Consider the following 26060-nt stretch of genomic DNA (forward strand, 5'->3'; position numbering starts at 1 on the left):
TTAAGCGCTAGAATGATTTCTGTGATTGCATAGGAGTGATGTGACAATTAAGTAATAGATATTGAATAATTATGTTTTGACTTTCTTAGAAAATATGCAAACTGTTGAACATTTAAAAACATTTGAAATCATAAATTAATGTTTATATGGCCTATAGTTCAATACAGCGAGCATTTTGGCTAAGTACAAAAACTTAAGGGTCGTATAACACATTACGCATACATAAAAATGGAGATAATACAACAATTATTACAGCGATTCAGTTTTGTTTAAGGAAATGAACAGTAAGTACAGGAGTACCGCACTACACACATACAAAAAAAACCCCAAAAAACGAATAACCTGCGGACATGACAACCAACACAGGTACTACAAGCAAATAACAATAAATATCAAATAAAGCGAATGGATCCACATAGCTAAAGCATGAAACCCCAAGGTTTTGATTTCCCGCTAGAACGTGACAAGGAGTAGAGTCACATGTCCAACCTCAGGATCCCTACCATTGAAATAAAATTGAACAGTGTGTTAGTCCCGAAATGAGCTAGTACGACTTTACAGATATAGAGTGAAATGGGCATTTGGGTATACAATCACAAACATATAAATGATAACTACAAAAACAAAAAAACAACATATACATGGCAACTAGTTAATAATACATAGTAATTAATATATGCATACAACGTATATATGAATGGCAACGCATGGTGATTAATATAATAATATACATACTATATATATGAATGGCAACACATAGTAATTAATATATACATACAATATATATGAATGACACCACATAGAAATTAATATATACATATAAAACATATGAATTGCACCACATATTGTCATGTCCGTACCCGATTACAAAATAATAGACATTAAGATCTATGTATAAACAAATTTCGACAATTACAAGTTCGTCACACACAGCAACATCACCAGACGCATACTTCGTCACGTTTTAGTTTGATCATGCATTACAAATTATTATAGAGGTACAATAATCGTTCTGTGAACTGACATCAACAAAACTCGCTACTTCAGATCTGTATCGAATGCGAGCCCATCTTTTAAATTTGTGCTTTCTATCTGAACATGTGTATGAGGTATTAGTAGGTGCTCGCGATGCACCTATTATAAAGCCACTTATATTCATATGTAAACAAGTACACATGCAGGATACAATTGGCAATTGTATTTTTTTAATCATTGAACATAGATCCATATCTATACGGAGATTATAATACGGAGCTTATATACAATTAATGTCAATAAAAAAATAATAATGACAACATGGAGCTGATAAACCAATATTTACAACATGGAGCTGATAAACCATTATTTACAACATGGTGCTGATAAAATAAGTAATAATGACAACATAGAGCTGAACAACAATTAATGTCAATAAAAAGGGTAATAATGAAACAACTCGGCGAGGATAGACCATTAATTACAACATGGAGCTGATAAACCATTACCGATATTACGAAGCTATTATACAATTAATGGCAATAACAAAGGTGATAATGACTTAAGCCGGCGCTGATAAACAATTGTTACAACACGGTGCTGACAAACCAGTAATTACAACTCAGTGCTGATAAACCATTTATTACAACACGGTGCTAACAAACCATTTATTACAACATGGTGCTGATAAACCATTAATAATAACATGGTGATGATACACCATTAATGACAACATGGTGATGATAAACCATGAATAATATCATGGTGTTAATACACCATTAATTACAACATGGTGATAAACCATTAATGATAACATGGTGATGATAAACCATGAATAATAGCATGGTGTTGATACACCATTAATTATAACACGGTGATAAACCATTAATAATAACATGGTGATGATAAACCATTAATAATAACATGGTGCTGATAAACCATTAATTACAACATGGAGCTAATAAACTATTAATTAGAACATGATGATGATAAACCATTTATTACAACGTGGAGTTGATAAACCATTAATTACAACACGGTGCTGATAAACCAATTATCACAACGGGGTGCTAATAACTGAAAGCATGATCACGCGGATATAATTAATTATTTATGACAAAATGGTGCTGATAAATGAATTATACATATAATACTAACTATGTAGACTAAAAAACGATACCGATTAATAGCAAACAAATGATGGTAAAGTGTGAGTGGAAAAGCATCAGTTTGCAATTGCGAATTAATCAGTTTACGGTACAACCAGGTAGGCAAATTGAATGAAATTGCGTTGAACGTCCTACTTTCCTGTATCACCCAACACCCGGAGCGAACCCAAGATCCCCAGATTAGCGAGCAAACGTCTTACTCATAGAACCACCACAGCTCCCGCTTTTAATAATAAAAAAAATGACCGATTTGTTTTGTTGCAGTCTAACTGACAGTTGCAATTGTTTAACTATAATAGAGGCAGTGACATTGTTTTGTATGTTCTGAATTGAAGTAATGGTTCTTTGTAATACGGTACCAATTACTAAATTCGTTCTTCTTATGCGTTATCATGTCTCGTAAATACAGAGATCAGTAATGGTTTTGAGTATATTATCGATATCCTATATTACCCCTCTCCACATCATTATCTTCATCATGTATTTCCGTCATCCTCGCCTCAGTATCATCATCATCATCATCATCATCATCATCGTTTTTGTCTTCTTTTTCTTCTGATGATGATGATTTTGATGGCCCATTCAATTCTTCTTCGTCCTCAATAACAAGATCTTCTAACTTCTTATCCATTTTATAGTATTCATAGTTATAAATATCATCATCATTTATATCCACGATACCGTGACAAACTTGGAGTTTTGTATGACCACCTCTCGTCTCTCTATTGCAATTGTTTTGATCATGATAAATATTACCATCTTCATCTTCAGAATGAAACATATCATTACTGCCATCAATATAATTATCACGGGAATAGCATTTAGGTATACGATCAACGAGAAGGATGTCGGGTTTTAGCTCCAGGGGGATGTCTAACTGTTCAACCCTTTTACTTACATCAAGTCCAATATGTTGCCTAATAATTCTGACACATTTGCCCTTTAAAGATAAATTGAAACAGAACAAACTGAATTTGTCCCTGTTTGGAGAAAGACATTGAGCAGTCGCACCGGCATCCTCCATTTCGAAATTGATGGTGGAAACAATTTCTGCTACTGGTGCCCCGCTTCGATAAAGTAATTGTCTAAGTTTGTGCCTCTCTTCACTATCTAACATATCTAACGTTAGATCACTGTAGTAACTAGTTGCAGTGGACTTTAACTTTTGAAGACAACAATTTTCTGCGACTAAACAACAGATACCTTCAATGGTTTTATGGGGGTTACAACAGATATGAAATAATAAAGCTCTCTGAATCAGCGTGTTTCCATCTGTCCCTGCTAAATCTATCAATGTGTGACCACCCTTAGCTATGAACATTCTCAAACATTCCCTACCGCAACCAACACAAAGTAATTGTAAGGCTGATGATCCATGTTTATTATCCAGTATATGAAGATTTGCTCCTGTGTCCAATAGTGTCTTTACCATATATATGTTATTGCTAGTAGCAGCTAACATTAGCGCTGTTTTTCCATTCGAGTCCTGAATATTGACATCAACTTTGAAATTGTTCAAGACATCTACACACTCTTTAAATGCACTGTAGTTCATTTTAAGCGTTTGCTTCAATTCACCAGTAAGTTTCGAGGCTTGGTTTTTGAATTCCTTTCTTGGGTTTTCGATGCTGACACTCTTCTTGAACTCGGCAACTTTGGCTTCTTGAAATTGGCTGTTTAATTGCGAACATCTAACAACAGCAGCGTGTAAAGCAGTTTGTCCTACTTTGTTCTGTATATTAACATCACACATACGACCTTGTTTGATTAAAAACTCTAAATATCTGTTATTGAGCAAATACCCGGCAATAATAGCCGGAGTGTTCGTTTTGGAATCTCTGCGATTTATATCAGCACCATAATAAAAAAGCCAGTTGAATTGATCAAATGTAAAGTTATATTTCACTTTGGCCAGTAGATGCAAAAAAGTTTCATTTGTTTGATCAGATACATCAGCAAATGGTGACTTTAATCCAATATAATACTCAAAGATGTGTAAATTACCGAGTGTAAGAATATCATGAAGTAATTTAACTCCATTACTAACCATGTCAGCACCAGACTCAACTAAAAGTTTGAAGATGTTAAGGGTAGTCCTATAATCTCTTTTTGTAAAATATGAGTAGCCCCGTTTAAAACAATATCTACATGCTGATAGACCATCATCATCAATACTATTAACGTTATCTTTATCTCCCAATACAAGTTTAACGATATTTGTGTGAATAGCGTATTGCGCCGCTATCATTAATGGTGTAATACCCGATTTAACCTTTTGTTTTACACATGCTCCTTGTTCGATTAGTAATGATACAAGTTTTATACATGTGTCGATATTATGATGATGACATTTAACAGCAAGTGATAAAGGAGTATCACCGAATTTGTTAATTCCATTAATATCAGTTCCATGTTTGATTAGTAATGATATCAGTTTTATACATGTATCGATATTATGACGATGATATTGTATAGCAAGTGTTAAAGGAGTATCACCACCCCCGTCCATTCTATTAATATCAACTCCATGTTCAATAAGTAATGATATCAGTTTTATACATGTATCGATATTATGACGATGATATTGTATAGCAAGTGTTAAAGGAGTATCACCACCCCCGTCCATTCCATTAATATCAACTCCATGTTCAATAAGTAATGATATTAGTTTTATACATGTATCGATATTATCACCACGATATCGTACAGCTCCCATAGCAAGTGTTAAAGGAGTATCACCATCCCCGTCCATTCCATTAATATCAACTCCATGTTCAATAAGTAATGATATCAGTTTTATACATGTATCGATATTATGACGATGATATTGTATAGCAAGTGTTAAAGGAGTATCACCACCCCTGTCCTTTCCATTAATATCAACTCCATGTTCAATTAGTAATGATATTAGTTTTATACATGTGTCTATATTATCACCATGATATGTTATAGCATACGTTAAAGGAGTATAACCATTCTTGTCCATTTCATTAATATCAGCTCTATGTTCGATTAGGAGTGAAATTAGTTTTATACATGTATCGATATTATCACCATGATATTGTATAGCAAGTGTTAAAGGAGTATAACCTAACTTGTTAACTCTATTGATATCGGCTCCATGTTCGATTAGTAATGATATTAGTTTTATACATGTATCGATATTATGACGATGATATTGTACAGCTGCTATAGCATACGTTAAAGGAGTATAACCATTCTTGTCCATTTCATTAATATCAGCTCTATGTTCGATTAGGAGTGAAATTAGTTTAATACATGGATCGATATTACCAATATGATATGTTATAGCACATATTAAAGGAGTATTACCATCCCTGTCCTTTCGATTAATATCAACTCCATGTTCAATTAGTAATGATATTAGTTTTATACATGTATCGATATTATCACCATGATATTGTATAGCAAGTGTTAAAGGAGTATCACCTAACTTGTTAACTCTATTAATATCGGCTCCATGTTCGATTAGTAATGATATTAGTTTTATACATGTATCGATATTATCACCATGGTATCGTATGGCGTAAGTTAAAGGAGTATAACCAATATTGTCCATTAAATTAATATTAGCTCTATGTTTGATTAGGAGTGAAATTAGTTTTATATCTCTATCGATATTACCAATATGATATTTTATAGCATATATTAAAGGAGTATTGCCACCCCTGGCATTTCCATTAATATTAGCTCCACGATCGATTAGTAATGATACTAGTTTTATACATGTGTCGATATTATGACGATGATATTGTATAGCAAGTGTTAAAGGAGTATCACCATTCCCGTCCATTCCATTAATATCAACTCCATGTTCAATTAGTAATGAGATTAGTTTTATACATGTATCGATATTATCACCACGATATCGTACAGCTGCTATAGCATACGTTAAAGGAGTATAACCATCCACGTCCAGTCCATTGGTTAAAGCACTCCATAGATTACCCTCATGTCGAAATTGTAAACTTAATCCATGAGAATACAGATACTTGATACCTTCAACAAAATCAGATTTTATAGCGCTTGTTAAAAATTCCAAACTAAGATTAATATCAGATTGTAACAATAGACAGTTAGTAAATAAACATTGCAATAGTGGTAAATTTCCCCCAACTATTGCCTTATTAGTCAATTTAATAAATTCACAGTTTAATTTGCTCATATCAGCAGGTTGTATTTGTTTTAGTAATGTCTCTACTTCATTGATGTTCCCAGATGCAATATGTGTCTCCAATCTAAAAAATAAATTTAAAGGATCAAAAGTAATTTAACGATTTGTGTTCAAATCAGTCGAACTTGGTCACCTTTTATGTACATGTCAACAAATCAGCAAATAATAAATTTCATTTCTTGAAAAGAAACACGCGCGTTTTAATCAATAAATCAATGTCAAAGCCTATGCGTTATCATCCATCTAAGCCACTATTTCAAGAATTCCATTATTATCTATTTATTGTGGGGGTATTCGAAACGGCTCACCTAAATACCCAAAATGATAAACGATTGTTATAGTCTAATATGTAGGACTACCGTCTATTTAGTAGAGAGGCGAAACTCAAAATGAAGCCTGGATACAGTTTTAATTACCAGTCTATGTGTAGATACATTATGTGATTCATCTCTTATAGGCCTACTACTTACATTTTACAAAATTAATCAAAACAAACGTAGCTGCATTTATGTCTATCTGTATTCAGTGACAATCATGAAAGTTGATTACCGTTTTTAACCATTAAACTTAAAGCCAAAAGCCATGTTTATTAAAAATCGACAAATTTCGTTGTCGTGTTCAAAGAGGTCATTTCGTTTCAAAGCATATTCGCTGTTCGTTGTAGTTTGGTAAATGTAGCTGAAAAAATCACATTACATTACATAGTAAATGTGGACTCCGGATGCTGTGCAGTCATTTCCTTTAACATAATCCTCGGCAGTTAATATCTAAACAAGCTGTCATTTTCCGGTAGTGTGAAGTTAATTCGTGGTTCTTTATTCATTATTCGTTTCTGGCTAATTATTCCGGTGGCTGAAGTGCTGAATCGCCACCCAAGCTGTGAGTTGATGTGACCAAGGTTTTTCTAGACCAATGTTTTTGCGTAGATTCGGAGTCTGGGTGGTGATCGATAATGAAACGGGCAAAGGTAGAAAATATCGCGAAATGTGACTTACATCAGTAGATGATGTTAGAAAAAAGGTTTCTGGGTGGAAAAATATGGAAGCTTATAACTACCATTCATAATTTCTACTTTTCGCCTCTTCAAAACACGAACGTCGAAAAGTCGAAAAGTAGAAGTTACGACAAAATGTGAGGCGACAAAACGGTATACAAGCCAAAATCAACTCGAAAATAGGAAATTAAGAAATAACACACAGCGATAATAGCGCCCCTCGTTTTTTCCTAATTTCTACTTTTCGACTTGCATTTTGGCTTGTATACCGTCTTGTCGACTTTAGACTTAGTCATATTTTTGTATTTATTGACGTCAGTAAGAAGGCGCTAACACGATATACAAGCCAAAATGCAACGCGAAAAGTAGAAATTAGGAAATTAACACACCACGCTATTAGCGACTTTTCGACTTGCATTTTGGCTTGTATATCGTCTTGTCGACTTTCGACGTAGTCATATTTTTGTATTTATTGATGTCAGTAAGAAGGCGCCAACACGCTATACAAGCCAAAATGCAACTCGAAAAGTAGAACTTATGAATAAGGAAATCATCATTTACATCAACGATAACTCATTTCCCGCCCCCGCCCACTCTTCCACACACGTAACCTCCACCCACCTCCACACAAATCAAAACAGTTGGCATCATATACACTTATTTAGAGATGGACAGTCCTAGAAATGGATGTTTCATTAATATATAACATGATCATTGTTTATGCAACATAATTACACCCCCCCCCCCCAATTGTAGACATTGGACCCATATCTTGAAAACGCCCCCTCCGACGCCTGATCACGACACAGATTCGGAATCTACGCAAAAAAAAACTGGTCAAGGAAAATTCACAGATCGGATTACCCCCCGCCGCCTTCATCCTACGGACTGAAAACATCCTGACTCGTTATTCATTATTGCCGAACCCCGCATAACAACATGCGTTCTGTTTCGTTAATCGCTATTCGCCAATAACGAAACAGATTTAACTTCACACTGCCTCATTTTTGTCCCACTCAACCCCCATTCCACCCCACCAAACTGTTAGACGGAGAGATATAATTTCTGTTTGTCATGTACCGAGAACAAATTGCAAAAGAATTTCTTTCACTGGAATCTAGTAAAGGGATGTCTTAAGGACTCCCAACTCAAAATTGTCCGCTGAAACCCTGTAGCGTTTTTCATAATTAGCATAAATCCAAGATGGCCGCCAATTGGATTTTCTGTCCTCCATATCTTGGAAACGGCTCGTTTTAGAGCATGTAAATGTATATCATTAGATACAAAAGTGATACCAACGAATCGGAAAAAAAGGTAATCACGACGCCAGCAGGACATGGTGTGACGTCATGATGGCATTATGACGTCACACTGACGCTATTTTGACGTCAAAACACTTAGTCCGGCAGAACTATGGCTGAACCTGGAAGTTGTACACACATATTTTTTTATGATTGATTTTAGTAGCCTATGGTGTTCTCTTTAAGAATCTGCCGGTTGAACCTGGGTCACCTTTGAGCGTTTTGAGAATTCAAGATGGCCTCCAAGACGGCCGTCATTTCAAATAATCATCTATAACCCCCATACTATTTTGTCTAGGGTGATAATTTTGGTGTCTAATCGTATGTTTTTGGGGCCAAGGAATACATCGAAATCATCCATTATGTTGTGGGGTGATTAGATGAGAGTAAAATGCAAAATGCCAGACAATATGGCCCTTTAACTCGATAGCGGCGGTTTGAACAATAATTATTTCACCGAACCAAACTATATATTTATGGGCATAGGAGCATATGATTGATACGATAACACTACATACATGGCTAACAAGGGGTCCACGGCCACATGGGACGGCCCTGAAAAGAAGGGCACAATCTGTGTTTTGATTTTTTATAAAAACAAATACCCCCACAAAACTAGGTAATATTCAGTTTAATCCTTTAGTCGTGTGTCTGGTTGCAACCTGCGACAGCACAGATGCAAAATACTATACATTCTAAGCCACCCTTAGTGCAGCTACAAGCAAGCGTACTATTTGGTGGGGTCACTCGTGCATCCGCATTTGATGAGCAATTTGACCGACTGTAATGTTCTCAATTTAGTCTCCTTAACCCAACAATACAGTTCTGGATCAAGTTCCCGTGGATTGCGATCTTCCAGTAAATGCCACACAATAGCATGGTGGTGACATGTTTTACTTTCCATACGAATGCATCATTTGTTAGAGCAAGACTACATGGTTTAAGTGTGGATGATGACGATATATTTCCAGTTTCAGATGCCTATACCCTCCAGCGTGTTTCAGGCGTCGTTTTGCAAGAGCTCTGTCCATAACAAGCTGACAAGAATCACGTCACAATGGAATCACCAATCAAAGAAGAAATAACCGTTGACACTGGAATCACCAATCAAAGAAGAAACAACCGTTGACATGTCAATTATCACTGGAATCTTGTCAGCCCATATTCTTACTCGATATGACACGGTTACATGCTGCTACAGCTTTGGAAGTGGTGGGTGAGAGCTTCATTGTTTTCTCTCTCTTAGTCGTCGGAGTAGTAGAATCGGTCAGTGGCGGATTACGCTCCACCAAGGCCTGAGGCGAGGCGGCAGTTGCTGGAGGGCCTATTTAGTTTTTAAATAGGGCCTATTTAAAATGGCGTGGGCCTAATTAATTTCGGGTCAGGGCCTATGTTGATTCCCGTTGGGCCTTAACCCACCACCCCCCTAACATTTTTTACAAAATCTTTGGGCCTGAGGCTGCAGCCTCATCAGCCTCACTGATAATCCGCTACTGGTCAATCGGTGCTTACACAGGCCACTGTTTTTATGGCAGCTTGTTATGGACAGAGTTCTAGCAAAATCGATGCCTGAAACACGCTGGTGGGTATGGACATCTAAAAGTCATCATCCCCACTCAAACATGGTAGTCTTGCTCAATGAATAATGCATTTACAGGGAACGTAAAAAGAGCTTATCAACAAGCAATATTGCTGGGTGAATGATACTAAATTGATAACACTACAACCGGCCAACTTGCTCCCGGGTCTGTCATGTGTCTCATCAGATGCGCATACAAGAATGACACCTCATGCAGTACGCTTGCTTGTAGATGCACTACGGATAGCTTAGAATGTACAGTATTTTGTGCTTGTACTGTCTTAGGTTGCAGCCAGAAATACGACCAAAGGATTAAACTGGATATTGCCTAGTTTTGTGGGGGTTATTTTCGTGTTTTGTGGGTAGAATTTGTTTGTTTAAATGTTCACAAAACAGCTTGTGCACCCCCCCCCCTTTCAGGACCGGCCCATGTGGCCCTAGAGCCCCTAATAGGCATGTATGTGATGTTTTCACATCACTCATATGCTCCTTTATCCAGAAATATGTAGTTTGTCTCTAGATATAGTTTGGTTTGGTAAAATAATGGCCCTCAGCCGCCGCTAACGAGTTAAAGGGCCACATTGTCTGGCATTTTAGATTTTACTATCATCTAATCACCTACAACATAATGAATGATTTCAGTGTATTCCTTGACCAAAGTAACATACGTTTAGACCCAAAAATTATCGTCCTAGAATAAATACTATGGGAGTTATGGTGGATTATTTGAAATGGCGACCGTCTTGGACGCCATCTTGAATTTCGCAAAACGCTCAAAGGTGACCGGAGTTCACCCGGCAGATTCTGAAAGAGGACACCATAGGCTACTAAAATCAATCCTAAAAAAAAGCTTTATAGACAATTTCCAGATTCACTCGCAATATTGAAGTTTTACGGACGGACTAACTGCTTTGATACCGAATAAGCGGGTTCGACGTGAGTTCTGGTGTCTTAGAGAACTAAGAATAAGCGAGCTGAGAACTAGTTTGTTTTTGTAACACTGACTGACTGGACTGGAATCCAATCTGGTGAGTGAAATTCTATATGCACTGTACATGCACATGAGCATTTGAGCATTAGGTGTGACCGAAATGTCCAACTGGTGAAGCTGAGCAGCCTGATTGATTACATTCGATCCCTTTGTGGTGAGCTTGACAACATCCCCACCATTATTTAGGTTATTATTATTATTATTATTATTTATACGCGTTTATATAGCGCCATTTCCACAAAAGTTCTCAATGAGGAAGTTTATTCCATAGTTTGGGGGCAGCTACCTCAAAAGCCTTCTCGCCGAAACTGACGAGATTAGCTTTTTCTCAATAAGTAGCAGATTGTCACCGGAAGACCGTAATTGTCGACGAGGTTCATAAAAACCTAAAAGATTACTAAGATAAATAGGTGCCATGTTATTTATACATTTAAAAACTAATAATAAAATCTTATATTCAATTATAAAAATAATAGGAAGCGAGTGTAGTTTATATAGAATAGGTGTAATATGATCCCTATATACTGCTCCAGAAATAAGGCGAGCAGCTGAGTTTTGTAATTTTTGCAATTTTTCAAGATGTTTGAGGGGTGCACCGTACAGGACAGAATTAAAAGTATCAATACGCGAAGTAACTAATGAATTTATTAGTGTTTTTGTGGCAGCTACTGACAGATATTTACGCATTTTAGCTATGTTTCTTAAATTAAAATAACTTATTTTGCAAATATTGTTTATGTGATTTTCCAAAGAAAAATTTGAGTTCAAAATTACACCAATATTTCGGGCTGATTGAGAAGGGGCAATGCAGCTATTTCCTGCTTGTATTGACAGATCGAAGTTAAACTTTTTCCTGTTTAAAGACGACCCAATAACCAAATACTCAGTCTTCTCTGCATTAAGTTTAAAAAAATAGTTGTTCATCCAGATACAAGTTTCAATACTCAGCTTGGAAATGTCGATGTCACTTTTGATAGGTTTAACCGAAATGTACAACTGTGTATCATCCGCATATAGATGAAATAATAATCCATGATGTCTTACTATGAGGCCAAGTGGTTTAGTGTATAGACTAAACAAGATCGGTCCGAGGACGGAACCTTGTGGTACACCGGAAGCCAGAACAGAAAGGCTAGAAGATATTCCGTTTACTACAACACTTTGTGAGCGGTTAGTAATATAAGAGCGTAACAGACTCAGAGCGTTTTCAGTAACACCAAAATCAGACTGTAGCCTGTGAAGCAAAATATTGTGGTCTACAGTGTCAAAAGCCGCGGATAAATCTAAGAGAACTAGAAGCACACATTCACGGCGATCTAAACTCATGTTGATATCATTGTGTACCCGAACAATAGCTGTCTCGGTGCTATGAAACTTCCTGTAAGCACTCTGAAACTCTTCCATTAGATTATTGTCACTGATATCGGATGTGAGTTGGCTTGCTATCTAAGGTTTTAGATAGGAAACTCAGGTTAGATACTGGTCTGTAATTTTTCTCCAGATTCTGATCCAAGTTGAATTTCTTAGTTAGTGGGAATATGATTGAGGTTTTGAAATCGTCAGGAACGGTGTTTTCACAAATACAAGTGTTTATAATGTCAGGCATAATAGGTACAATGGTTGGTAGGCATTCTTTTAATAATATTGTCGGGAGGGGGTCAAGTGAACATGATTTTAAGGAAGACTGGTTCATAACTTTAGCCATTTCGGACACAGACACGTGTTGGAAATGAGAGAGAGTTGGGACTACAGAAGACAAATTCTTATGATAGACATGTCCGCTGATCTCAGTAACCAATCCTTCACGAATCTTGACAATCTTCTGAGAAAAGTAAGCAGATAATTTATCTAGGAGTTCCTGTACAGGCACAGTTTCTGGAAGCTTAGTGGCGCCATAGTTTGGATCAAGAAGTATACTTGTTACTCTGAATAACTCTTTCTGTTTGTTTTGACCAGTCTCTATTTTATCCGAGTAGTAGGACTTTTTAGCCTTGCGTATTAAATGATTAACTGTATTCTTTTTACATTTAAATATCTGTTCATGTCTTGTGAGATTTGTTTCGCGCCACTTACGTTCTGCTTTATTTCGGAGTTTCTTTGCTTCAAGGATATCATTGTTAAACCAGGCCGAATTTGGACGAAGTCTGATTGTCTTTGTTTGTAACGGGGCAAGGTTGTCAAGAGTTTAGTGAAGTATTGTAAAATAGCTATGGGCTTTAGCGTTAACATCACTGAGAAGATGAATATTAAAAAAATTCGGTGTTATCAAGTTCATTCACAACCTGATCGGACGTTACATTCTTGAGTTTCATGTAAGTTATTGATTTGGTTTCAAAGTCCGGTTTTTGGACTGATAATTTAAATTTCACTGGGAAATGATCAGAAATTAGTTCATCAAAAAAGTCAACATCATCTAACACAAGTGAACTGTCCTCTCTTGTTATCACTAGGTCTAGTGTGTGCCCGCGATTATGAGTTGGTACTTGCACATGTTGTTTAAACGACTGGTTATTTAACAGGTCTTTAAACTGATTAGCAGACGTGCTTAATGAGCTGTTCACATGGAAATTGAAATCTCCAAGAATTAATAATTCATTCGTACCACTAATCTTTTCCAAGAAATTAAAAAAATCATCAAAAAATATTTGTTCAGATTTTGATGGAGCACGATAAATAATAATGCACCGAATTAAATTATTTGATATGGATACATTGGAATCAAGGTATTCAAAGCTGTCAAATTTATCTCCAGATAATGACTTAAAGAAATAGATGATTTATGGATTAAAGCAACATCCCGGCCCCTTTTGCGTCAAGGAACATTAATTATTGAAAACCCGGTTGGTACCAATTCACAAATGGATGAATCAGAACTATCCGAGAGCCACGTTTCAGTTAAAGCTAATAGGTCCAAATCGTTATCACAGATGAATGTGTTTATATCTTGTGTTTTATTCATAACCGATCGACAGTTTAATAAGCACATTTTTGTATTGGCTGAATCATTTCTATACTTATTAATAGTTTTGATTTTAATTAGGTTTTTAGGATTAATAACTGAAGTAACAACTGAATCATTACGGTTCGTAATAAGGCACTTGATGTGACGATATTTTGTTTTCCTTCGAGTTGGTTTGTTCATTAAAATATACTTATCCGTGGGACCCTGTCTTTAAGTTGCAGTAGTTGAGATTTTGTATACTGAATGAGATGAGAGGATCTCACTCTGTTTGTCATTATCAAATCACACTTACGAACACAAACAGTTCACTGATTGTTGATACAGTCAATGTCATGCTTCATTAGCCACTATTTAATATCAAAAAAAATCTTAGATTTACACTTATAAAGCTACAATATTCCATTTTTTTTAAAAAGTACTTATAACTATTTGATCACCATATCTTGATGTATCCACAAGTAAAATCACATTAGATTTGGACACTGATTAAAATTAGAAACTAAAAGAACAAGAGAGAGATACAGAGGAGCAGCCTTCACGCTCAACTCTCAAATTATGCACGTGTCCATGGCGAAATACGGCTCTTTTCACAAAATTAGCAAAAAAAGTTTCAAATGTCTGGGGAAAACCCAGACTGGATTGCAAGCCAATCACCAGAGCTTAACAACATCACCACTATTATTTAGGTTATTGCCCCCATTATGCACGTATCCATGGCGAAATACAACTCTTTTCACAAAATTAGCAAACAAAAAGTTTCAAATATCTGGGGAAACCCCAGACTGGATTCCAGGCCAATAACAAGAGCTTGACAACATCCCCACAATTATTTAGGTTATTGCCGCACATTATGCACGTATCCATGGCGAAATACGACTTTTGTCATAAAAGTTTCAAATATCTGGGGAAAACCCAGACTGGATTCCAGTCCAGTCAGTCAGTGTCACAAAAACAAACTAGGTCACAGCCCGCTTATTCTGAGTTCCCTAATACATCAGAACTCACGTCAAACCAGCTTATTCAGTATCAAAGCAGTGTTTTGACGTCAAAATAACGGCAGTGTGACGTCATGACGTCATTGTGACGTTAGGGCGTCACACCATGACCTGCTGGTGTTGTGATAATTTTATTTTCCGATTCGTTGATATCACTTTTGTATCTAATGATAATACATTTATTGCTCTAAAACGAGCCGTTTCCAAGATATGGAGGCCAGAAAGTCCAATTGGCGGCCATCTTGGATTTATGCTAATTATGAAAAACGCTACAGGGTTTCAACGGACAATTTTGAGTTGGGAGTCGTTTAGACACCCCTTTACTAGATTCCAGTCAAAGAAATTCTTTTGCAATTTGTTCTCGGTAGTTTTTTATTTCTCTCCGTCTATGTAGGTCCTTAAAATAACTGTAACAGGCTATTAATAAATCAAAAATCAAGAGCAGCAAAGCAAATACAGATTAATTTTGGCCAAAATAGAAGATTCAACAGTTATTTAATATTGGAAACCCCTCAAATTAGGGCCCAATAGATCTATCGTAAATTTAGATCTGCTAAAACCGAATGTCAGGATTGGAGATATTCCACATTTTTGTTCAATGCACTGAATTAACACATTGAAAGTTTTTGTCGAAAATAATTTAATGAATATGTTTAATACACATTACAACAGTTACAGTTGGGAATTTAAGTGTACCTCCTGCATAACCCCTCATTAATTCTGGTAAAGTTACATTAAATAACAACGTAATATATACATACTGCTTGATTATAAAATCTTTAGGCTCTTCAATTATTTCTTCCTTTCTTTCGTCATTGGGACACTCTGAAATACAAAGTAGGAGTGTTTTACTTCTCATCAACATAATATTCATGTCAATCACTTTGAAAATATACAATTCATGCGGTAGGGTCTTCTCTGAATGAAATTACCACTCGCTTTTCGTCCCATCTGTACTACTGTACACCATTGTCCTTGTCACCACCCCAATTCTACCTTTCAGTATGAAACAAAAACCCTGACATTGTTACCACTTATAGTGGGGCGGTTAAGCAAAAAAACAAACGTGCACTTTGGGTTAAAAGCATGAAACTTGGCACATAGATGGCATCAACCCTACTGATTATTTTGGGATGTGGATCCATCTCAGCAGCTCCCCCTGGTGGTCGTTACGGCCATCTTTTCCAAAATGGCCGCCTATTCATTGATATACATATAACTAGGGGTGTCACAATAGGACATTTTTTTTTTACAAATCATTTTAGGCCAGCAATTTCCAGATGCGAAATTGCTAGCTGAACATGATTTTTGAAAAAAGATTTATCTATGACGTCATTTTCGTTTGGGGTTTGCCTGATTTCAAAAATAGCCGCCAAACTTTGAAGAAAAATGAATTTCCAGATAGGATGGGTGATTATCACGCAATGTATGGCTTGTAATATATCAAATACTAGCAGGATACCCGGCTTCGCTCCGGAAGTGGTAGACTAACGCCACCTGGCCTATGTTACTCCCCGGTCCGAGCTACCACTATACCCCAAATTTTAGACTCGGGGCAGACCTAGTGTAGCCGCCAACCCCGAACAGATAGACTTCGCTCGGGGGTCATAACTCCAAAACCGGAAGTGGTAGACTAACGCCACCTGGCCTATGTTACTCCCCGGTCCGAGCTACCCCTATACCCCAAATCTCAGACTCGGGGGAGACCTAGTGTAGCCGCCAACCCCGAACAGACCGGCTTCGCTCGGGGGTCATAACTCCGAAACCGGAAGTGGTAGACTAACGCCACCTGGCCTATGTTGCTCCCCGGTCCGAGCTACCATTATACCCCAAATTTCAGACTCGGGGCAGACATAGTGTAGCCGCCAACCCCGAACAGACCGGCTTCGCTCGGGGGTCATAACTCCGAAACCGGAAGTGGTAGACTAACGCCACCTGGCCTATGTTACTCCCCGGTCCGAGCTACCCCTATACCCCAAATTTCACACTCGGGGCAGATGAAGCCGCCAACCCCGAACAGACTTTGCTCGGGGGTCATAACTCCGAAACCGGAAGTGGTAGACTAACGCCACCTGGCCTATGTTACTCCCCGGTCCGAGCTACCCCTATTCCCCAAATTTCAATATCGGGACAGACCTAGTGTAGCCGCCAACCCCGAACAGACCGGATTCGCTCGGGGGTCATAACTCCGAAACCGGAAGTGGTACACTAACGCCACCTGGCCTATGTTACTCCCCGGTCCGAGTTACCACTATACCCCAAATTTCAGACTCGGGGCAGACCTAGTGTAGCCGCCAACCCCGAACAGACAGACTTCGCTCGGGGGTCATAACTCCGAAACAGGAAGTGGTAGACTAACGCCACTTGGCCTATGTTACTCCCCGGTCCGAGCTACCCCTATACCCCAAATTTCAGACTCGGGGGAGACCTAGTGTAGCCGCCAACCCCGAACAGACCGGCTTCGCTCGGGGGTCATAACTCCGAAACCGGAAGTGGTAGACTAACGCCACCTGGCCTATGTTACTCCCCGGTCCGAGCTACCCCTATACCCCAAATTTCAGACTCAGAGCAGATGTAGCCGCCAACCCCGAACAGACTTCGCTCGGGGGTCATAACTCCGAAACCGGAAGTGGTAGACTAACGCCACCTGGCCTATGTTACTCCCCGGTCCGAGCTACCCCTATACCTAAATTTCAGACTCGGGACAGACCTAGTGTAGCCGCCAACCCCGAACAGACCGGCTTCTCTCGGGGGTCATAACTCCGAAACCGGAAGTGGTAGACTAACGCCACCTGGCCTATGTTACTCCCCGGTCCGAGCTACCACTATACCCCAAATTTCAGACTCGGGGCAGACATAGTGTAGCCGCCAACGCCGAACAGACAGACAGACAAACGACAGTCACAAATATTAGTATAGAAGATAAGGTTTTTGTTGTAATTGAACTGAAAAATAATCTCTAAAACTAGTTTCCCCAAATCCAAAATGGCGGCCAAAATATACCCGAAATGGCCGATTGCTCAGATTAAAGTCATTTCACTGTTTGATTTGGTTTGTAATATATAATTTAAAGGGTTTACATTGTCACTGAACTTAAAATTAATCTAAATAAAAAAAATAGTTTCCAAAATCCAAGATGGCGGAAATTCAAAATGGCAACCAACATTTATCTAAAACGGCCGATTTGTCAGATAAAAGTCATTTCACTCTTTGATATGGTTTGTAATATGTAATATGAAGAGTTTTCAAAGTCATTGAAATAAAAATCAATCTAAAAAAAAAAAGAGTTTTCAAAATCTAAGATGGCGGAAATTCAAAATGGCGGCCAGAATTTGCCAATAATGATCAAATTTTAGGATAATCGTCAATTTTCTGTTTGATATGGCTTGTAATATGACCTCTATTAAGTTTTCAGAGTCACTGAATTTGATAATTGTAGATGATTGTTTCAGAAAAAAAGGGAGAATCATCAAAGTCCGGCAACTTTTGTGGTATAGTCTAAATATGGTATCCACAGATCATTTTCGTCTCTAATGTATTGCACACCAAGTTCTAAGTTTAAAACTAATCATCACGAAAATAATTTGAAACGCATTTACGACTAGTATAGGTATCCCAAAAGTCATCCCCCACGATTTCCTCTTTTCTAATGTGTTGTTCTTACATGTAGAAATTGTTGTGAAATACGTCACTGACGAAAATTACCTGTCGATACCACATCTAGATTCTACCACAAATGTTACTGGACACAGAGTCTTCCGATGAAAAAACGGATCATATTACCATTTCTGAACGAATAGGAGAACTTAAATTATTTACAACTGAATATACCATGAGGACATATTACAAGGCATATCAAACAGAAAATTCACGATTATCCTAAAATTTGATCATTATTGGCAAATTCTGGCCGTCATTTCGAATTTCCGCCATCTTAGATTTTGGAAACTCTTTTTTTAGTTTGATTTTAAGTTCAATGACTTTGAAATCTCTTTATATTAGATATTACAAACCATATCAAAGAGTGAAATGACTTTTATCTGACAAATCCGCCATTTTAGATAAATGTTGGTTGAAATTTTGAATTTCCGCCATCTTGGATTTTGGACACTTTTTTTTAGATTAATTTTAAGTTCAGTGACAATGTAAACCCTTTGAATTATATATTACAAACCAAATCAAACAGTGAAATGACTTTAATCTGATCAATCGGCCATTTTGGGTATATTTTGGCCGCCATTTTGAATTTCCGCCATCTTGGATTTGGGGAAACCAGTTTCAGAGATTATTTTTCAGTTCAATTACAACAAAAACCTTATATATACTATTCAAAAAAAGTAGGGGATATTTGATTTTGGGGGCATAATACTAAAATATGCAAATGACTACGAAAAAAGTCACTATAGAACCTAACAGAAGAAACATTTCCAGTTACATGTGACGCCCAAACGCACCAATAGCTACCGCATGGAATGCAGGTGATGCTTGGGATCATCATGGGGGTCCAACCCAAGATTTGCACGACTCTGACTTTGAATGTTACAGTCATTGTGGCATTGAATTCCAGGGTGGAAACATCAGTTTAATTGTTTTAGTGACCAGAAAACAAATTTTGATATGCGTCGGCTTACCCAAAATGAAAGGTTACGTGCCCTTGGCATGCTACAGATCGGCACAACACAGGCGGTTGTGGCGCGGACGATGAATGTTTCTCAGTCTGTCATAAGCAGGCTATGGTCCAGATACCGTGATACACAATCTGTACAGGACAGACCACGCTCAGGTCGACCAAGGGCGACAACTCAAGCCCAGGATCGATTTATCCGTACCTTGGCCTTGAGAAATCGTGTCATCACAGCAAATCAGATCAGCGCTCGTCTTCAAACATACACTGGTGTGAGAGTGAGTGGCCAGACGATTCGGAATCGACTGCATAGGGGTCACCTTCGCGCCCGACGTCCTCGCGTGATCCCTTGTTTGAGAGATCATCACATTCAGGCAAGACGTCGTTGGTGTAGGGATCGTCAACACTGGGATAATCGACGCTGGAGCAATGTGATGTTTTCAGATGAGTCAAGGTTCACTGTTGATTTTTTGGACAGACGTAGGAGGGTGTGGCGTCGTCGAAACGAGCGCTTCCAAGACGTTAACGTCATCAGACATGATCGATTTGGGGGTGGTTCTGTTATGGTGTGGGGAGGCATCACTGTTGCTGGAAGAACGGCTTTACATGTTGTTGCAGGGCGTGTTACAGGCCAGTACTACCGGGACAACATCTTGGCAGTCCATGTTGTGCCGTTCGCACGACGTCATGGCCGCCGTTTCATCTTCCAGGATGACAACGCAAGATGTCACAGGGCCAGGATCGTTACAGGTTACCTCCAACAACAGAACATCACCACATTACCTTGGCCAGCACTGAGTCCCGACCTCTCCCCCATCGAGCATGTCTGGAACATGCTTGGACAGAGGTTACGTCAACGTCAACAACGTCCTGCCAATGTCCAAGAACTTGCTGCTGCGTTGCAACAGGAATGGGACAATCTGGACCAAAATGACCTTAGACGTCTCATTAGGAGTATGCCACGTCGGATCAATGCTTGTTTGGCAAACAGAGGAGGATTTACCCGTTACTGACTTGGTTGTGATGCTGTGGTAACTTTGCTGTTTGACCCCGGGTATCATTTTACCCTTATAATGGTCAGTCTGTGCCTTACTTAGTCTAACGATCATTTGGAATAAATCGATGAATGTGAACTTCATTTCATTTTGTCATTTGTTTCTTCGTCAGTTTCATTAGGTGACTTTAATAACACTTAAAAATCAAATATCCCCTACTTTTTTTGAATAGTATATTACAAGCCATACATTGCGTGATAATCACTCATCCTATCTGGAAATTCATTTTTCTTCAAATTTTGGTGGCCATTTTTGAAATCAGCCAAACCCCAAACGAAAATGACGTCATAGATAAATCCTTTTTCAAAAATCGTGTTCAGCTAGCAATTTCGCATCTGGAAATTGCTGGTCTGAAATGATTTGTAAAGAAAATGTCTTATTGTGACACCAATATACAATAACCCAGCAGATATACCTACCAATACCTCTTACTTCAAAATTGTAATTTCATTAAAAAAAGACTAAACAAAGCAAAAAAAAAAAAATGGTATGTCAAAATTCTATGTCACAAATAATGATTTTACCGTCGTCTGTGTCCCCATTTCTAATAACTAAGGGCGTTGTTAGGGCGAAATTTCGTTTGTATAGATCCGAGTCCATTATTTTGTTGCTGTTATATCCAAGTCAATGTTTTAGATATGCATTTCCTGTCTTAACCTAGGGTCAAGGCTGTTAGCCTGATTGTATTTTATGAAGCTATGTGCTTTCATTATGTACTTTTTCAACGTACTAACGTGTTCACTTATTAACGGTTCATAAACATGTTGTAAACCCCTCAGTTGTCTTGCAAGTCGGAAGTACATATAATAGTGATACAAAACAAATATATATTTGTACTTGTAATCCGTTTTAAGAATAATTCTGTAGCCTACATGTAATGTATGCATAATTTTCACGTATGTATTTTGTTTATTTGTAGAAAAAACATTACATTCAACATTCATTCAACGTTCATCATTCAATTTATTCTGCATTAGATTTTATTTCAACTTACCAACGTATCAACGTGTAAACGTGTAATTTCGGTAGAATCATAGAATGTGTGCAATGACTTGTAGTTGTACTGGTAACGAATAACGAAAGTAATAAACGCATAAAAAAACGATATAATGAGTTTTAAACAGAATGTTCTAAAAGAGGGACCCCATAGCTTTGCAGCTATAGGCGTAATAAGTTGCCGGGACCTTGACGGCAGCAGGGTGTACAACGAATTAGTGTTCGTTGAGGAGATAATGTGATGCCAGCAAGCACCTACATCCTCACATTCAATCCTCCTTACCTACCAAAGACACTTAAGGCAGGTTATTTAAACATGCCTGTGGGTTCTTATATATCCAACCCTCTTCATTGCTACAAGTGCCAAAACTTAGGACACAACAAGATTGTCTGCAGGGATAAAGACACCTGCCACGAGAACGCTACCTGCCAGGCTGAGTTTTGTTGTATAAATTGTAAGGGAACGCATTTTGCTTATTCCCGTGAATGTCCAATATGGCAAAAAGATAAAAGAATCCAACAGGTCATGTCTGAACAAAAAATACCACAGTGGAAATAATTTTATTCAGGAAATGTATTAAATAAGACAGCCCCCTTCACTATGAGAGATTATTTCCCAACAAACCCAATATACGAATATACGCGCCGGATTTGGTAAGTCTGTTTCAGATATTTATCAGTACCCGTATTTGAATAGCCAAGAAAGTGCAATGCAAGTTCAACATGGATCAAGTCTACATTTGAAATGTGAATAATAGAATGTTGTCCTTTAACAGTTGAATTTATGTGATAATAATCTTACTTTAATATAGTCAAGTTATCGTCATAAAATCCTTACCTTATCTCAATTATCAGACACAACTAAACAGAAAATGGATAAATGTTTTGCAACGGTATTAGAAACAGTGATGATATATATTTGATAACAATCCCAATATTTCATAAAACTGTATGAAAAGATTTTTAAGGTTTATATTGCTCATAAAGAAAAGGGGTGGGGGGGATAACCATGTAATACTATTGGCTATTCGCCGATCCCTTAAAGGAGATGCGGGTAAGGTTATAATGCGGTTAGGACCTCAGGTTGATGTTAAAACTGTTTTGGCAAAATTGCATAGTGTTTACGGTACATGCGAGGAAGCTGAATCTTTAATAGGAATCTCTTACAGTGCTAAACAATCTCCATCTGAAACGGTTACAGATTAGGCATGCAGATTAGAAGATCTATTCGCAAGAGTAACTCGAGATGGTTGTCCAGATTCTAAAGAATCCGGCGAAACATTAAGGAACGTATTTTGGCGTGGATTGTTGCCACACTTACGTGATCTGTCTGCTCACAAATATGATAAATCGACAAATTTTGATAAACTACGCGTTGAACTTCGTCGTATAGAGCATGATTTTAACCAGCTAAATTTACCTGTGAGTGCTACTACTTCGAAGCCAAATCCTTTTAACATAATTCTGAATTTCAGGAACTTAAAGGGATTGTTCACAGTATTTCTTCACAAGTTAGTGGGTTTAAGGATCAAGTTTCACAGTTAGCCTATAAAGTTGACCGACCTGCAGTTCCACGATGGCCGTCACGAGGAAATGATTCAAGAGGTGAGATGTCAAATAATTTTGGTAGTTATAACCGGGATGACCGGCGTAGTGGTCAAGGACCTGGACCTAGGTGTTGGGCTTGTGGTCAGTATGGTCATATTCGGTTGGGTTGCAGAGCAGCATTTAACCAGAACCGTCCTTTAAACGTTCACAACCTCGGGCCAAGGGAAGCGCCCTAGGGTACTCCACGCAGAGACTTCCCCGAGCGACGTTGAAATCGAATTTTGTAGTTGGTGACCCTAATGAAGCAAAGGTTAAAGTTGAGGGACATTGTTGTACTTCACTTGTAGACACTGGATCAACTGTGTCTACTATAATTTTAAATTAAAGCATTTACCTTTACAACCACTTAAAACTATGTTGGATATAGAATGTGCTGATGGTAAACCACTGCCGTATAAAGGATATAATGAAGCAGATTTATAGATTCCAGAATTGACAGATGAAATAATAACTTGTATTTTATTAGTAGTTCCGGTGAGTAGATATAATTCATTGGTTCCGGTTTTACTTGGAACACATGTATTGACACTTCTGATGAAACAATGTAAAGATGAACATGGGAAATCTTTTCTCTAGAAAGCGAAATTAACTACTTCCTGGTATTTATCTTTACGTAGTATGGATTTATCAGAAAAAGAATTAGCCAAACGAGATTTCAGTTTAGGAATATTGAAGGGTGCCTCGGTTAATAGGAGACTAGTTCGTCCAAATTCTCGTATAACGTTACCATGTTATGTTGATAAGAAGTTACGATACCCGAAGGTGTCTGTGATGGTACACACCTGTCAACATTTAGATGTTTCTCCCGCTATAATGATGTATGATTACAATAATTCAGATCTAATTTCAGTTAACCTTTCAAATGTGTCTACAAATACCATTGTTATTTCACCCAAAGCTATTGTATGTGAACTACAGCCGGTAAATATTGAAGATAAGGAAGTTACTTCAGATAGATCCAATGCCTCGATCTTAAATACAGTAGAAATCGACCGAAGCGATTTAACCGAGAAAGAAATAATTCAAGGTAAGAATTTATTATTGAGTTTTGATATTTTCGCGCATAATGATCTGGACTTAGGACATACATCCAGAGTACAACATAGAATTGAACTTGTAGATGAACAACCGTTTAAGCAACGGCACCGCCGTATACCCCCATCGATGTTTACTGAAGTAAAAGACCATTTAAAGCAGTTGCTAGCATGTGGTGTTATAAGAAACTCACATAGTCCATAGGCATCAAACGTGGTACTTTGTCGTAGAAAGAACGGTAAATTACGCATGTGCACCGATTTCAGACAATTGAATAATAGAACGATCAAAGACTCGTACGCTCTTCCAAGAATTGATGAATTATTGGATCATCTAGCAGGTAACAAGTTTTATTCAAAGTTAGATATGAAGTCCGGATATTATCAAGTAGAAGTTGCCGAAGAACAGAAGGAGCGTACCGCTTTCACAATTGGTTCGCTTGGTTTTTATGAGTACAACAGACTTCCTTTTGGTATTTGTAATTCTCCTTCGACGTTTCAAAGACTTTTAGAAGATTGCTTAGGAGATTTTCATTTGACGATATGTGTAGTGTACATTGATGATTTGATTATTTTTGCAGATTCATGCGAGAAGCATCTACAACGCTTAACCATGGTTTTAGGGCGTTTACGTCAATGTAATTTAAAATTAGCACCTGATAAGTGTAGTTTCTTTAAACGGCGTGTAAACTATGTCGGACATGTTATCTCCGAAACAGGTATTGAACCGGATCCAGAGAAAATTGAGGTGATCAAAAAGTGGCCACGCCCTTTGAATTATATCGAGGTAAGAAACTTCCTTTGATTTGCTGGTTATTATCGTCGCTTCGTGAAAGACTTTTCGAAGATATCAAAACCTTTATCTTTTTTAATGCCAAAAACTGGTAAGAGAAATAATGTTTCCGTCAAGTGGAAGTGGGATATTGAGCAGGAAAATGCATTCTGTGAATTAAAGGATCGTTTGTGTAGTCTTCATATTCTTACAAGCTGTGACTATACGTTACCGTTCGTTTTATATACTATTCAAAAAAAGTAGGGGATATTTGATTTTGGGGGCATAATACTAAAATATGCAAATGACTACGAAAAAAGTCACTATAGAACCTAACAGAAGAAACATTTCCAGTTACATGTGACGCCCAAACGCACCAATAGCTACCGCATGGAATGCAGGTGATGCTTGGGATCATCATGGGGGTCCAACCCAAGATTTGCACGACTCTGACTTTGAATGTTACAGTCATTGTGGCATTGAATTCCAGGGTGGAAACATCAGTTTAATTGTTTTAGTGACCAGAAAACAAATTTTGATATGCGTCGGCTTACCCAAAATGAAAGGTTACGTGCCCTTGGCATGCTACAGATCGGCACAACACAGGCGGTTGTGGCGCGGACGATGAATGTTTCTCAGTCTGTCATAAGCAGCCTATGGTCCAGATACCGTGATACACAATCTGTACAGAACAGACCACGCTCAGGTCGACCAAGAAATCGTGTCATCACAGCAAATCAGATCAGCGCTCGTCTTCAAACAGACACTGGTGTGAGAGTGAGTGGCCAGACGATTCGGAATCGACTGCAT

General features: G+C 37.9%; 1 protein-coding gene across 1 annotated transcript in view; it reads right to left on the minus strand.

The window, feature by feature from the left end:
• Positions 1-1341: 1341 nt before the first annotated feature.
• The window catches only part of LOC126831784 (putative ankyrin repeat protein RBE_0220), a 64227-nt gene continuing 39508 nt past the window's right edge, over positions 1342-26060 (minus strand). The window contains exons 5-7 of the mRNA XM_056099131.1: positions 15923-15986; positions 5298-6403; positions 1342-1358 (exon numbers count right to left, since the gene is read on the minus strand). Coding sequence (XP_055955106.1) covers positions 1342-1358; positions 5298-6403; positions 15923-15986 — 1187 coding nt within the window. The remainder of the gene's footprint in view (positions 1359-5297; positions 6404-15922; positions 15987-26060) is intronic.

Source organism: Patella vulgata, chromosome 1 (genome assembly GCF_932274485.2).
Source record: "Patella vulgata chromosome 1, xgPatVulg1.2, whole genome shotgun sequence".
Taxonomy (NCBI): Eukaryota; Metazoa; Mollusca; class Gastropoda; family Patellidae; genus Patella; species Patella vulgata.